Source organism: Piliocolobus tephrosceles, chromosome 12, assembly GCF_002776525.5.
Source record: "Piliocolobus tephrosceles isolate RC106 chromosome 12, ASM277652v3, whole genome shotgun sequence".
Taxonomy (NCBI): Eukaryota; Metazoa; Chordata; class Mammalia; order Primates; family Cercopithecidae; genus Piliocolobus; species Piliocolobus tephrosceles.
In genome coordinates this window covers 18170395-18184381 of record NC_045445.1, presented here as the reverse complement: position 1 = coordinate 18184381, position 13987 = coordinate 18170395, and the positions used below count along the sequence as shown (strand labels likewise).

The following is a 13987-nucleotide window of genomic DNA, read 5'->3' as shown; positions in this document are numbered from 1 at the left end:
TCTAAAAGTCCTCTATACTCCACTTATTCATCCCTCCTTCTTCTCAACCCCTGGCAATCACTGATCTTTTTACTATCTCTCTGTTTTTGCTTTTTCCAGAAGGCCATATAGTTGGAATCTTACAATATTCAGCCTTTTCAGATTGGCTTCTTTCACTTAGTTATGTGCATTTAAATTTCTTCCATGTGTCTTTTCTTGGAGTGGCAGCTCATTTCTTTTTGGCACTGAATAACATTCCATTGTCTGGATGTACCACAGTTTATTTACTCATTCACCTACTGAAGGACATCTTGGTTTCTTCCAAGTTCTGTTAACTATGAATACAGCTACTATAAACATCTGTGTGCAGGTTTTTATATAGATGTTAAGTGTTCAACTCATTTGAGTAAAGAACAAAAGGTGTGGTTGTTGGATTGTGTGATAAGAGTATGTTTAGTTTTGTAAGAAGCTGCCAAATTGCCTTCCAAAGTGGCTGTACCATTTTGCATTCTCATCAGCAATGAGAGTTCCCGTTGTTTCACATTCTTTCCAGCATTTAGTGTTGTCAGTGTTTTAGATTTTGGCTATTCTAATAGGTGTGTAGTGGTATCTCATTGTTGTTTTAATTGGCAATTCCTTAACGACATATGGTGTTGAATAGCTTTTCATATGCATATTTGCCGTATTTATGTCTCTTTTGGTGAAGTGTATTCTATAGGTTGAATGTTTGTGTGCCCCAGAAATTCATATGTTGAAATTCTAACCCCAATGTGATGGTATTTGGAGATAAGGCCTTTGGGAGGGGATTAGGTCATGAGGGTGGAGCCTTCATGAATGAGATTAGTGCCCCTGTAAAAGAGGCCTCAGAGAGCTTCTTTGACCCTTTCACCATGTGAGGTTACAGTGAAAAAATGACGGTCTATGAGCCAGGAAATGAGCTCTCACCAGACACTGAATCTATTCTTCATAGACAACTTGCCAGACATGGTTCTACTGCATAAAATGGGTCCCTCCCATAGTGAAATGTCAGAAATTGAGGCACAGGCATTCCAGTGCCTCTCAGAAGGACCAGGGAATTGGCCTTGAAGCAGTGAACTTCTCAGACTTGTTTTCCTTGCAGAGGATGCAAGTTTGAGATCCTTGCTGAGGACTATGTAGAAGAATTAGGGAAGCAAGCACAGCTCTGATTATTTCTAGACCAGAAACCAAGAGGCAGGGCAATAGGAAATGTTACAGCTTGAAGTGAGTGGGAGGAAAGTTAGAGGGTTTGTGTTTCACTCTGACCTCCCTCCTTCTGAGTGACACATTTTCTTTAGAAATGCTAATAGAATTTTCTCTTGTGGAAGAAAAAGTTAATAAACAGTCATAACAACAACAAAAATACTGCACTGGGTTGGGATTTTTAGAAAATTGACTGTGAGAAGTCATTTTATATATATAAAAAAACTATCACGGAGTAAAGGAGCAGTTGGATGATGACTGCAATGTATATAACTGAAAAGTAAACTATCAAATTTATTATCTTTGGAAGAATCCTTCTATTCTACTTGTAAATTAGGGGCTTAATGAACAATGAATACAATATAAAGGAAAGAAAAATGTATTCACACTGAAACAATTTATTTTCTTTTGCTTTCAATCTTGCTGACAAGCATTAGATATCTTGGTTGAAGAAAAACTCTTCAGCTCTCTCACTTAAATGCTCCTTTTTCTTAACTCTTTAATATCACAGAATTAGAAAAGGTACCTTTATCTCGAAGTTCTTTGGATTCTCTTCTGTGCTCAATGTTTGTTACTTCCATGATATTAAAGATGTATCAGGCTCTAGTGAACTTGACTAGAACTTTTCACAAAACTATTTCCTGTCTGTGTCCATTCCACCATCAGGGTAGGATAGTGAGTGCTTAAGAGAAAACAGTGGGATTTCCAGGAGGTCAGGTAGAAAGACTGCAAAGCACAGCTGTCCCAACTCCCAACACAGTGGAGAAAAGGGCCAAAGGCACAGATGCTGTAAAAAGTGATATTGAAGAGCTCAAGCTTTGGAGTCAGCATTGGGTTAGAATATTTCAATGTTTTAACTTCTTCATCTATATAAAGGGAATAATGTGAGTACTTTCATGACTAATACAAAGGTTATTGTGACGAACAGATGAGAAAATACATGTATAATGCCTTGCTGTTGTATCCTATCTCAAGAATGCCCACCAACTCATTCCCTCTTTGTCAATTGGGAGTTGAATCAGGGCTGGCTTGTGACTGCTTAGCCCAGTAGAATTTGGGAGAAGCGACTTTGCCAATGATGGGACTAATTTTTAAGGGGACTGGAAGTTTCTGCATCCTTTCTCTTGGTACACTCTCATTTGAGATGCTTCCTCAGAGCCAGACACCATGCTGTAAGAAGCCCAAACAGTGGCGTGCTGAAAAATATTTAACAACCAACTCTACCCAAAGAAGGTACTGATTTGTAGCTTTTGCCAGTTTTCATGATATAATACCCTCTACTCCATGGCTGAATACAACCTACAATGTAATGTATAGTGACTGAACTATAAAGTTGGTAAGAGATGCATGCGCAGATACAGTAGATATGCAAATAATCACAAGAGCTTAGATTAGTAAAATGCAGCAAAATAATTAGAAAGTGAAGATGTTTCAGCATCATTTTAAAATATAATTTATGCAATTGTAAGTTTATATAATTTAATTTTTAATAATGGCCATTTTTAACAACTAGTTCACAGAGTTCCTGAAAATTTAACAATTGGTTCTCACCAGCGGGTACAAGTTAGCTCCAGTACATCACAAGCCGGATCCACACACTACTGAGCCCACACCACTGGGGGAGGCCATGTGTAGGGAGTACAGCCAACAGCCCCAAATGAACAGTCAGCATCAATTGCCTGCCATGTGAGTGAGCCCTGTTGGACATCCAGCCCAGATCAGCCTTCTGATATATTCAGCCTCAGCTGCTATCTGACTTCAACTGTATGAGACACTCCAAGTAAGAACACTCAACTGAGCCTAGTTAACACACAGAATCATGAAGGATAATAATACATTATTGCTTTAAGCCATTAAGTTTTAGGGTGATTTGTTATGCAGCAATAGATAACCTGGAGCACTGGCTCACAGAAATTGCTCAGTAAATAGCAGATATTATTATTTTGAATGTTGTAATTACTGGCAGATTAACCGTAACAGTATTTCAAGGAATGAGGATCAATTTATTTTGCAACAAATAAAGGAGAAGTCCCTTTATTACTTTTGCTTGAGGACCAGGAATTTTTACACGATGAGTGTAATTTAGTTTGAATTTTCCTTAAAAATAATACAACTCCAGAGAAAAAGTCTATAATTACTTTCCACAGTATAGCTAGTCTCCCATTGGCCTGCTGTTTACTTTCATTCTGCCACAGCAGGGACTACGTGAAAGTGAAATTGCACCACTGAAGCCCAAAGAATCATGACTAGGCAGCTCTTGCTATTTTCAACAAAGTCTGAGCAATTTAATAAGAGCAGTAGAAAGACCCGTGAATGAGCTCACTATCTTTTTCTATCATGGCTATTCTTAATATTTTCTCAGCTTTTTTAACTTACCAGAAGATAGATGTTAACTGGGACAAAATATTAATTCAGAAACAATTACAACCTTGTTTAATCTCCTTTCTGCCTCCCGTCTCCTCAGGGAGAACTCTGTCTTTGCTAGTTCAGTTCCTATGTGAGGCATTGTTGGACAAATTGGGGTAATGTTGGGGAGGAATTGAGAGGATCTCAGTTATGATTGCTGAATTTACATTGATGAGAACAGAAAGTTGTTTGCAGAAATAAAAGAGAATAAAGAAAGAAAATAAAGAGGAAAAGGAGAAAGCAAAAAGTAGCCTGTGTAGGCTTTTGAAGGTGTTAAGTTGTGGGGAACTTGGGATAGGAGACAGATTTGAGGAGACACTGATAACTGTGGAGGTCATTGAAAGAGAGAGAGGAAGAGAAATACAGACAGAAAGAGAGAGGATGAATTTTATGCTGAATTATTTTGTTTTCTGAAACAGAGTTGACTATTTGTAATATAACCTGGGTTAAGTGTGTTATGAGTGTTGGCTGTCTCGGGAATTTTTCTTAACAAATTGTATTTTTTATTATTTTCCTTTATATTTTGGTTACTGGACTTGAATGTGAGTGCTTTAAGCTAGGAAGACACCACAAGAAAGCTCAGCTTTATATGTGTTATATTTAACTAAAATCAAATTTGTGCTGTATTCGTTTAACAAAGCTCTTCACTTTAAAAGTGAGTCATAATTCAAACAAAACAATTACTTAGAAGAAGCATTTATGAGACAAGAACTTTTGGGCACTGACAGGATATTTGATGATTTTGAATATTAATGCTAATTTTAAAATTTAATTTGTTATTGTCATTGTGACATGTAAAAATCATTTATTTTAGAGATACATACTAAAGTGTGGATAAAATGATATCATATCCAGGACTCGCTTTGAAATAATATGGGGTTGGGGAAAAGGTGAGTGGAAGTGTAGAGAAAATGAGATTAGCCATTCATTGACACTTGTTGACACTTGTTGAAGTTGGGTTATTCATGAGGAACGTGGAGATTCATTATACAATTCTTTCTACTTTTGTGTATGCTTGCAAATTTCCATAATAAAAAGTGAAGAAAAAAGTGGGCGAGTTAATATCTATTGTTCTTACTCTCTGGAAAATCTAAATTAACTGCTTTTTAGTATGACATAGTCCATATTTGCTTTTTTTTTTCCTGTGGTTTGATGGTTCTTGACAGGAAAATGTAACCATCACCCTTAGTTATGAAAACATAGACTGAGTGTTTGCTGATATTTGAGTATAAGGTGGGGTCTACTTAACACAATCCAATACTCAAAAGTCTCAATTTAATTAGAATCAAATTTCAAGATAATTCTTCAGGGACAAAACGATTTCCCTGGTGCATATGAAAAATGATTTAATGAATGAAAACTTTTTAATGAATAAAAACGTGACTTATGTTCTACTTTCTGGGACTACACCTATTGTAGAAACGAAGGGCCAATATTTTCCTTCTGTAAACATGTTACCTTGGTAGGTATTCTCATCTCACCCTCTTTACTCTTTAAAGGGAAGGAAGCACACCAGAATGGCAGAAGACTAAGTCATGCAGCTTTTATGTCTCAACTTTCTTTCCCCAGAGAATGCTCAGGATGTTGCAGAGCATATTTTAAATTTGATAAATGAATCCCCAGTCCTGGATAAAGAAGAGACAAAGATTATTGTTTCTAAAATATCAGATATTTCACAATGTGATGAGATAAGTATGAACCTAACCCATATTATATTACAAATAATCAACGTTGTTTTGGAAAAGCAAAACAATCCAGCTTCTGATCTGCATGAAGTAAGCAATGAGTAAGTACTAATACTTTGGTGAAAGACATTATTTTTAAAAAATGTAAAATGCAGTCGGCCCTCTGTATGTGTGCATTCTGCATTTGTGAATTCAAACAACCACAGATTGAAAATATCCTTAAAAAATCTTGTGTCGATACTGAATAAGTAAAGAATTTTTTCTCGTCATCATTCCCTAAACAATACGGCATAACAACTATTTACATAGCATTTACATTATATTAGGCATTATAAGTAATCTAGAGATAATTTAAAATATACAATGATGTGCATAGGCTATATGAAAATATGACCCTATTTTATATCAGGGACTTGAGCATCTGTGGATTTTTGTATCCATGGGAGTCCTGGAACAGATCCCTCAAGGATACGAATGGACGACTGTATATATTATCAATTTATCGGCATACAGTCATCATAGATTTTAAAAGTCAGGTAGTTACACATAGAAAGCTCAGTTAGTACAATGCAATGGGGTCACTTTACTCGAACGTTCGTTGTGAAAGGATGTATTCAAATTCTAATCGAATCTTAGTGATAACAAGTTTTCAAGTAAACAGTTACCCCAAACCAAACCCCTAGCCCATTCCCCCAACTTTTGTGCTCCCTCAGTGTTCTTAATGTCTATAAAATGTATCCAACCAGTGCTAAAGTGGAAAACTTGAGAATAGTACTAGTTACCTCCCTCTAACTCACAACCAATTAATAACCAACTCTTGTATTTGTCACTGTACATCTATTTTTAAAATCCCTTAAATATTCCGGTGGAATTCATTTACTTCTCTCCATCTCCGCCACCACCACCCTATTCCTAGTCCCATTTCTCTCACCAGACTATCTATAATAACCTCCTAAATGGTCTCTCTGCTTCCATTCTTGACCCTCTATGGGTCATCTTCTACATAGCACCCAGAGTAATCTTTTAATGTATGTATCAGATCATGTCCTTACTTTGCTTTTAAAACCACTAGGTGGCTTTCCATTACACGTAGAATAAAATCCAAACTTCTTATAAAGTCCTACGAGGCCCTGCAGGGTCTGGCTTACATGTAACAATTTCATTAATTTTCACAACAATCTTTTGAGATGATTGTAATATTACTTCTAACTTTGCAGATGAGGAAACTGAAGCTAAGTGAGATTATTTTATTTGTCCACACAGTTAGAAATTAGAGGAACTAAGATTTAGATGTCAACTTGTCTGATTCCAAAGCCAGTGCTCTTATTTAAGAATTCCTAAACAATATAAAGATAGCGATTAAAACTCAAAGAAAAGTCTTACAATGAGGAAATCTTGCAAGGAGGATGGGTTTTTTACTTTTAAAGGGTAGGATGCTCTTCTCCATCTGTGGTTTCTTGCAGAATTCTGAGGATAATTGAGCGTACGGGTCACAAGATGGAGTTTTCTGGGCAGATAGCAAATCTGACGGTGGCCGGGCTGGCTTTGGCTGTGCTGCGGGTAGACCACACGTTTGATGGCATGGCCTTCAGCATTCACTCCTATGAAGAAGGCACAGACCCTGAGGTGAGTGCAGCTCAGGGAACTGAGAGCCAATCAGCCAACCACTGTTTCAAGTCTTCATTCATTTACTCCTTGGGAGAGAGAGAGGGCACTCTGTTAAGGTTTTAATCTTCAGGGGACCTTATGGAAATACAGACATCCCAGGTAAGATTCATATATAATCTTTAGTAGTCTAACACCTTGGTTGGAATGGTGTCTGGGAATTGTGCAGTGATACCACCTTTGGCCCTGTTACCCCAAATTATCTCAAATGTCAGTTTATTATTGGCCACCATTTAAAGAACACATTATATGTTGGACATTGTGCTACTGCCTCCTTTGTGCAGATAAGGAAACAGAGAAGTAATTTACCCAAGAACACATAGTCTAATGGTTAAGCCAGGATTGAAACTTATGTCTGTCTGGCTTTAAAGCCTGGGTCCTTTCCACCATATGATACTACCTTAGCCTTTGGCATGTTATAAGCTGCCAACCCTACTCAAAACAATTTCAGAGGTTAGATTTTTTTTAACATTAAAAAAGTAATAAAGTGTACATATAAGAAAATGCACAAATCCTAAGTATACACCCTCTGAATTTTGACAAATGCATACATCTATGTAATCCAAACCCCTATTAAGATATAGAATGTTGGCCATGTGCAGTGCCACACCTGTAATCCCAGCACTTTGGGAGGTCAAGGTGGGAGGATCACTTGAACCCAGGAGTTTGAGACCAGCCTGGGCAATATAGTGAAACCCCATCTCTACAAAAAACTAAAAAATTAGCCAGGCATGGTATTGTATACCTGTGGTCCAGCTACATGAGAGGCTTAGGCGGGAGGATCGCTTGAGACCAGAAGATCAAGGATGCAGTGAGCCATGACTGCACCACTGCATTCCAGCCTAGGCAACAGAGCGAGGTTCTATATTTTTAAAAATGATATAGAATATTGCTATAACCTCTGAAAGCCCCTTTGTGCCGTTTCCAAGTGAAGCTCTGAAACTACTACCTGAAGTGGCAATCACTGTTCTTACATTTTTCTGACAGTTTTTCCTGTTCTACAACATTATATAAATGAAATCTTATAATATGTACTGTCTTGTATAAGGCTTCTTTCATGTAGCATAATTTTTTTAGTCATCCTTTTGTTTCAGTAGTTTGTTCCTTTTTATTGCTGAATAATATTCGAACGCATGGATATACAACAGATTCCTTGTCTATTCTCCTCTTGATGGACATTTGGGTTGTTTCCAGTTTGGCTATCATGAATAATCCTGCTAGGAACCTTTATGTATAAGTCTTTATGTGATCGTATGTTTTTGTATGTCTTGGATAAACACCTAGGAAAGGAATTGCTGGCTCATAGGTATATGTTTATTATTTATTATTTCTTTTTATTTTTTGAGATGGAGTCTCACGCTGTTGCCCAGGCTGGAGTGCAGTGGCACTATCTCTGCTCACTGCAACCTCTGCCTCCCAGATTCAAGCGATTCTCCCACCTCAGCCTCCCATGTAGCTGGGATTACAGGCACTTGCCACCTTGTCCAGCTAATTTTTGTATTTTTAGTAGAGACAGGGTTTAGCCATGCTGGCCAGGCTGGTCTCAAACTCCTGGCCTCAAGTTATCCACCCACCTTGTCCTCCCAAAGTGCTAGGATTACAGGCATGAGCCACCTCACCCAGCCTGTAGGTATATGTTTAAATGTATTAGAAACTGTCATAGTGTTTTCTAGAGTGGCAAATGAAGTGGAGTAATTTTCCCTGTTCATATTGGTTATTTGTTTGTCTTTGGTGAAATATCTGTTAAAATCTTTTGCCTATTTTTAAATTGGGTAGTTTTCTTTTTATATTGCAATAGTTTTTGGGATACAGGTGGTTTGGGGTTACACGGATAAGTTGTTTAGTAGTGATTTCTGAGATTTTTAGTGAACTCGTCACCTCAGCAGTGTACACTCTGTACCCAATATGCAGTCTTTTATCCTTCACCCCCTACCACCCTTTCCCTTGAGTCCCCAAAGTCCATTATATCATTCTTATGCCTTTGTGTCCCCATAGCTTAGCTCCTACTTATAAGTGCGAACATATGATATTTGGTTTTCCATTCCTGAGTTACTTCACTTAGAATAACAGCCTCTAGTTCCATCCAAGTTACTGCAAAAGACATGATTTCATTCCTTTTTACGGCTGAGTAGCATTCCATGGTGTATATATACCACATTTTCTTTATCCACTTGTTTGGTTGATGGACACTTAGGTTGGTTCCATATCTTTGCAACTGTGAATTGTGTGCTTTAAACATGTGTGTGCATGTGCCTTTTTCATATAATGACTTCTTTTCCTTTGGGTAGATACCCAGTAGTGGGATTGCTAGATGGAATGGTAGTTCTAAGTTTAGTTCTTTAAGGAATCTCCATACTGTTTTCCACAGTGGTTGCATTAATTTACATTTCCACCAGCTGTATAAAAGTGTTTCCTTTTCACCACATCCACGCCAACATCTATCATTTATTGACTTTTTAATTATGGCCATTCTTGCAGGAGTAAGGTGGTATCTCATGGTGGTTTTAATTTACATTTCCCTGATGATTAGTGATGTTGAGTATTTTTTCATATGTTTATTGGATGTTGGTCTATCTTCTTTTGAGAATTGTCTATGTATGTCCTTTGCCCACTTTTTGATAGGATCATTTGATTTTTTCTTGCTAATTTGTTTGAGTTCCTTGTAGATTCTGGATACTAGTCCTTTGTTGGATGCATAGTTTGCAAATGTTTTCTCCCACTCTGCGGATTGCCCGTTGACTCTGCTGATTATTTCTTTTGTTGTGCAGAAGCTTTTTAGTTTAATTTGATCCCTTTTATTTGTTTCTGTTTGTGCATTTGCTTTTGGGGTCTTAGTCATGAATTCTTTGCCTAGGCCAATGTTCAGAAGGGTTTTTTTCCGATGTTATCTTCTATAATTTTTATGGTTTCAGGTCTTAGATTTAAGACTGATCCATCTTGCGTTGATATTTGCATAATGCGAGGGATGGGGATCCAGTCTCATTTTTCTCCGTGTGGCTTACCAATTATCCCAGCACCATTTGTGGAACAGGGTGTCCCTTCTCCACTTTATGTTTTCACTTGCTTTGTCAAAGATCAGTTAGCTGTAAATATTTGGCTTTATTTCTGGGTTTTCTGTTATGTTATATTGGTCTACATATCTATTTTTTTTTTTTTTTTTTTTGAGATGGAATCTCACTCTGTCGCCCAGGCTGGAGTGCAGTGGCCGGATCTCAACTCACTGCAAGCTCTGCCTCCCGGGTTTACACTATTCTCCTGCCTCAGCCTCCCGAGTAGCTGGGACTACAGGTGCCCGCCACCACACCTGGCTAGTTTTTTGTATTTTTTTAGTAGAGATGGGGTTTCACCATGTCAGCCAGGATGTTCTTGATCTCCTGACCTCGTGATCCGCCCACCTCGGCCTCCCAAAGTGCTGGGATTACAGGCTTGAGCCACTGCGCCCTGCCTACGTACCTATTTTTATACCAGTACCATGCTGTTTTGGTAACTATAGCCTTGTAGTATAATTTGAAGTTGGGTAATACAATGCCTCCAGATTTGTTTTTTGCTTTGAATTGTTTTGGCTATGTGGGCCTTTTTTGATTCCATATGAACTTTAGAATTTTTTTCTAGTTCTGTAAGAATGATGGTGGTATTTGGGTGGGAACTGTATTATCTATAGATTGCTTTTGGCAGTATGGTCATTTTCACAGTATTGATTCTTTCCATCATGAGCAAGGGATGTGTTTCCATTTGTTTGTGTCAACTATGATTTCTTTCAACAGTGTTTTGTAGTTTTCCTTGCAGAAATCTTTCACCTCCTTGATTAAGTATTTTCTTGGGGTTTTTTTTTTTTTAATTTTATTTTAGTTATTTTGCAGCTGTTGTAAAAAAGATTGAGTTCTTTATTTGATTCTCAGCTTAGTTGCTGTTGGTGTATAGCAGTGCTGCTGATTTGTGTACATTGATTTTGTAACCTGAGACTTTACTGAATTCATTTATTAGATGTAGGAGCTTTTTGAATGAGTTGTTATGGTTTTCTAGGTATACATTCACATCATTGGTGAACGGCAACAACTTGACTTCCTCTTTTCCAATTTGGATGCCCTTTATTTCTTACTCGTGTCTGATTGCTATGACTAGGACTTCCAGTACTATACTGAATAGAAATGGTAAAAGTGGGCATCTCTCTTATTACTGAGTTGTAAGTGTTCTTTATACATTCTGGATACAAGCAATTTATCAGATGTATGTTTTGAAAATGTTTTCCTTATGGCTTGCCTATGTATTTTCTTAATAATGTATTTTGATGAGCAGTTTTTCACTTCCTTATTTTCTTTTTTCTTTTCTTTCTTTTTTTTTTTTTTTTGTTGTATGAGAGTGGGTCTCACTCTTTTACCCAGGCTGGAATGCTGTGGCTTAAACACAGATCACTGCAGCCTTGACCTCCTGGGCTCAAGCAATCCTCCTGCCTCAGCCTCACATGTAGCTGGGATCACAGGCATGCACCACCATGCCTGACTAATTTTTTAATTTTTTGTAGAGATGGGGCTTCGTTGCCCAGGCTGGTCTCGAACTCCTGGGCTCAAGCAATCCTCCCACCTTGGCCTACCAAAGTGCTGGGATTACAAATGTGTGCCATTGTGCTCACCAAAAGTTTTTAATTTTCGTGAAGTCTAATTTATAGTTTTGTTTTCTTTTATGAATAACCATATATGACTTGTATAGGATACTTTTGTCTATCAGGAAGCCATGAAGACATTCTCTTATGCTTTTCTTTAAAAGCTTTATGATTTTAGCTTTCATGTTTAAAACTCAATTAATTGATTTATGTATTCCGTGAGGTAGGAGTTGAGGATCATTTTGTTTTACGTAGATATCCAGTATTTCCAGCACCATTTATTGAAAAGACTTTTCTTTCCCCATTGGCTTGCTTTGGTACCTTTGATGAAAAATCAAATAGTTGTGTAAATGTAAGGCTATTTCTGGGCTTTCCTATTCTGTTCTGTTTTGTTTTGCTTTGTTTTAACTCTTATGTTATTACCAGGTCGTCTTGGTTCCTAAAGTGTTGAAGTCAGGTAATATAAATACTTCAACATTGTTGCTTTTCAAGATTGCTTTGGTTATTCTAAGCCTTTTGCATGTCCATATACATTTTTGAATCTGCTGATCAATTTATATAAAAAGATTATGATTTGGATTGAGTTGAAGTTATTGGTCAATTTGGGGAGAATTTGTTTCTTACTAATATTGAGTCTTCTAATCTAGGAACATTTATTTAGTTCTATTTATATTTCTCTCAGCAATGTTTTGTAGTTTAGGTAGGGAGATATTGCATGTCTTTTGATAAATTTATTCCTAAATATTTTGTTTTTTGATACTGTTGAAAATGGAATACTTTTAAAACTAGATATTCCAATTATTTGCCGTTAGTATATAAAAATGGAATTGATTTTATATGAAATATTATTTATATTATATGCTATAATATATATACACACATTTTGTTTCTTACACACTTGCTAAATTCACTTATTGCTGCTAATAATTGTTTTAGAGATTCCTTAGAACTTTCCATGTGAGCCAACATCATCTGACAATAGAGAGTTTTATGTATTCTTTACTGATCTTTATTCCTTTTATTTCTTTCTGGGGGCCTATTCTGATGTTTAGTACTTCCAATAAAATGTTGAATAGAAGTGGTTAAAGTGAGCATCCTTGTCTTATTTTTAATATTAGGAGAAAAGTATTCACTGTTTTTCCATTACTGTGATGTTACCCATGTTTTTGTTTTGTTTTTTAAAAAGATGTTCTTTATTTGATTGAGGCAGTTAACTTCTACTCCTGGTTTCCTGAAAAAATTTATCACAAATTGTTGTTGAATTTTGTCAAAAGCTTTTTCTGTATCTCTTGAAGTAATCAGTTGGCTTTCCTCTTTATTCTCTTAATATGGTAAATTATATTGATTTTAAAATATTAAGCCAATCTTGCATTCCTGGAAGAAACTCTACTGGTCATGATGTATCATCATGTTTATGTATTACTATTTTCTAAGTGCTTATGTTTTGTGAAGTATTTTTGTCCTTACATTCATGAAGAGTATTGGTCTGAAATTTTCTTTTTTTGTGATTTATTTGTCAGGCTTTAGAAAGATTTTGGCAACATTCTAAAAGTGAGTAGGGAAATGGTCCCTCTTCTACTTTCAGAAAGAGTTTGTGTAACATTGCTATCATTTCATTAAATGCTTGATAGGGTTCACTAGAAAACGGTCTGGGTCTGAAATTTTTTTGTGGGTAGTTTTTTGATATCAAACTAGATTTATTTAGTGGATAGAGAGCCATTCAGATTTTCTGATTCATCTTGTGTCAGTTTTTGGATAGTTGTATTTTTCTTGCAGAGTTGTATTTTTCTAAGAGTTTATTTCATCTAACTTGTCAAGCTTATTGGCAATAATTTATGATATTTTCCTTTTTTTTTAACATCTGTAGGATTTATAGCAGGAGTTAGCAAACTTTCTGTAAAGGGCAGATAATAAATATTTTAGGCTTTGCAAGCCACAAGTGGTCTCTGTCTGCTGAATGTTCTTATATTTTTGTTTTTGTTCTGCTCTCTGTTCCTCTTGCCTCTTGCCCTCTCCTCTCCTTCTTTCTCTTCTCCCCTCTTCTCCTTCTCTCCCTTCTCCTGTCTTCTCCTTCCTTCTCCTCTCTTCTCGCTCTCTCTCGTCTCCTCTCCTCTCCATCCCTCTCTTCTCCTCTCCTCTCCTTCCCTTGCTTTCCTCTCTTTTCCTTCCCTCTCTTGTTCTCTCCTCTCCCTCTGCTTCTTTCTTTGTGCAACCTTTTAAAAATGAAATGTATGTTGTGCAACTGTCACCATCATATGTCTGCAGAACGTTGTTCATCTTCCCAAAACTATTGGGGAGGTCAGCCTCTCCAGTAGCTGACCCATTGAATAACAAGTCCCCATTTGTCCCTCTCCTAGCCCTTGACAATCACAATTCTTCTAGTTCGTGTGATTTTGACTACTCTAGGTACCTCATGCATGTGGAATCATAC

At 36.9% G+C, this 13987-nt stretch overlaps 1 protein-coding gene across 2 annotated transcripts in view; it reads left to right on the top strand.

Annotated features, from left to right (window-relative positions):
• The window catches only part of ADGRG4 (adhesion G protein-coupled receptor G4), a 113273-nt gene that overhangs the window by 59637 nt on the left and 39649 nt on the right, over nt 1-13987 (top strand). For both annotated transcript variants that reach the window (XM_023198744.1, XM_023198743.1), the window contains exons 11-12: nt 5176-5392; nt 6755-6917. In XM_023198744.1, the coding sequence (XP_023054512.1) occupies nt 5176-5392; nt 6755-6917 (380 nt within the window). The remainder of the gene's footprint in view (nt 1-5175; nt 5393-6754; nt 6918-13987) is intronic.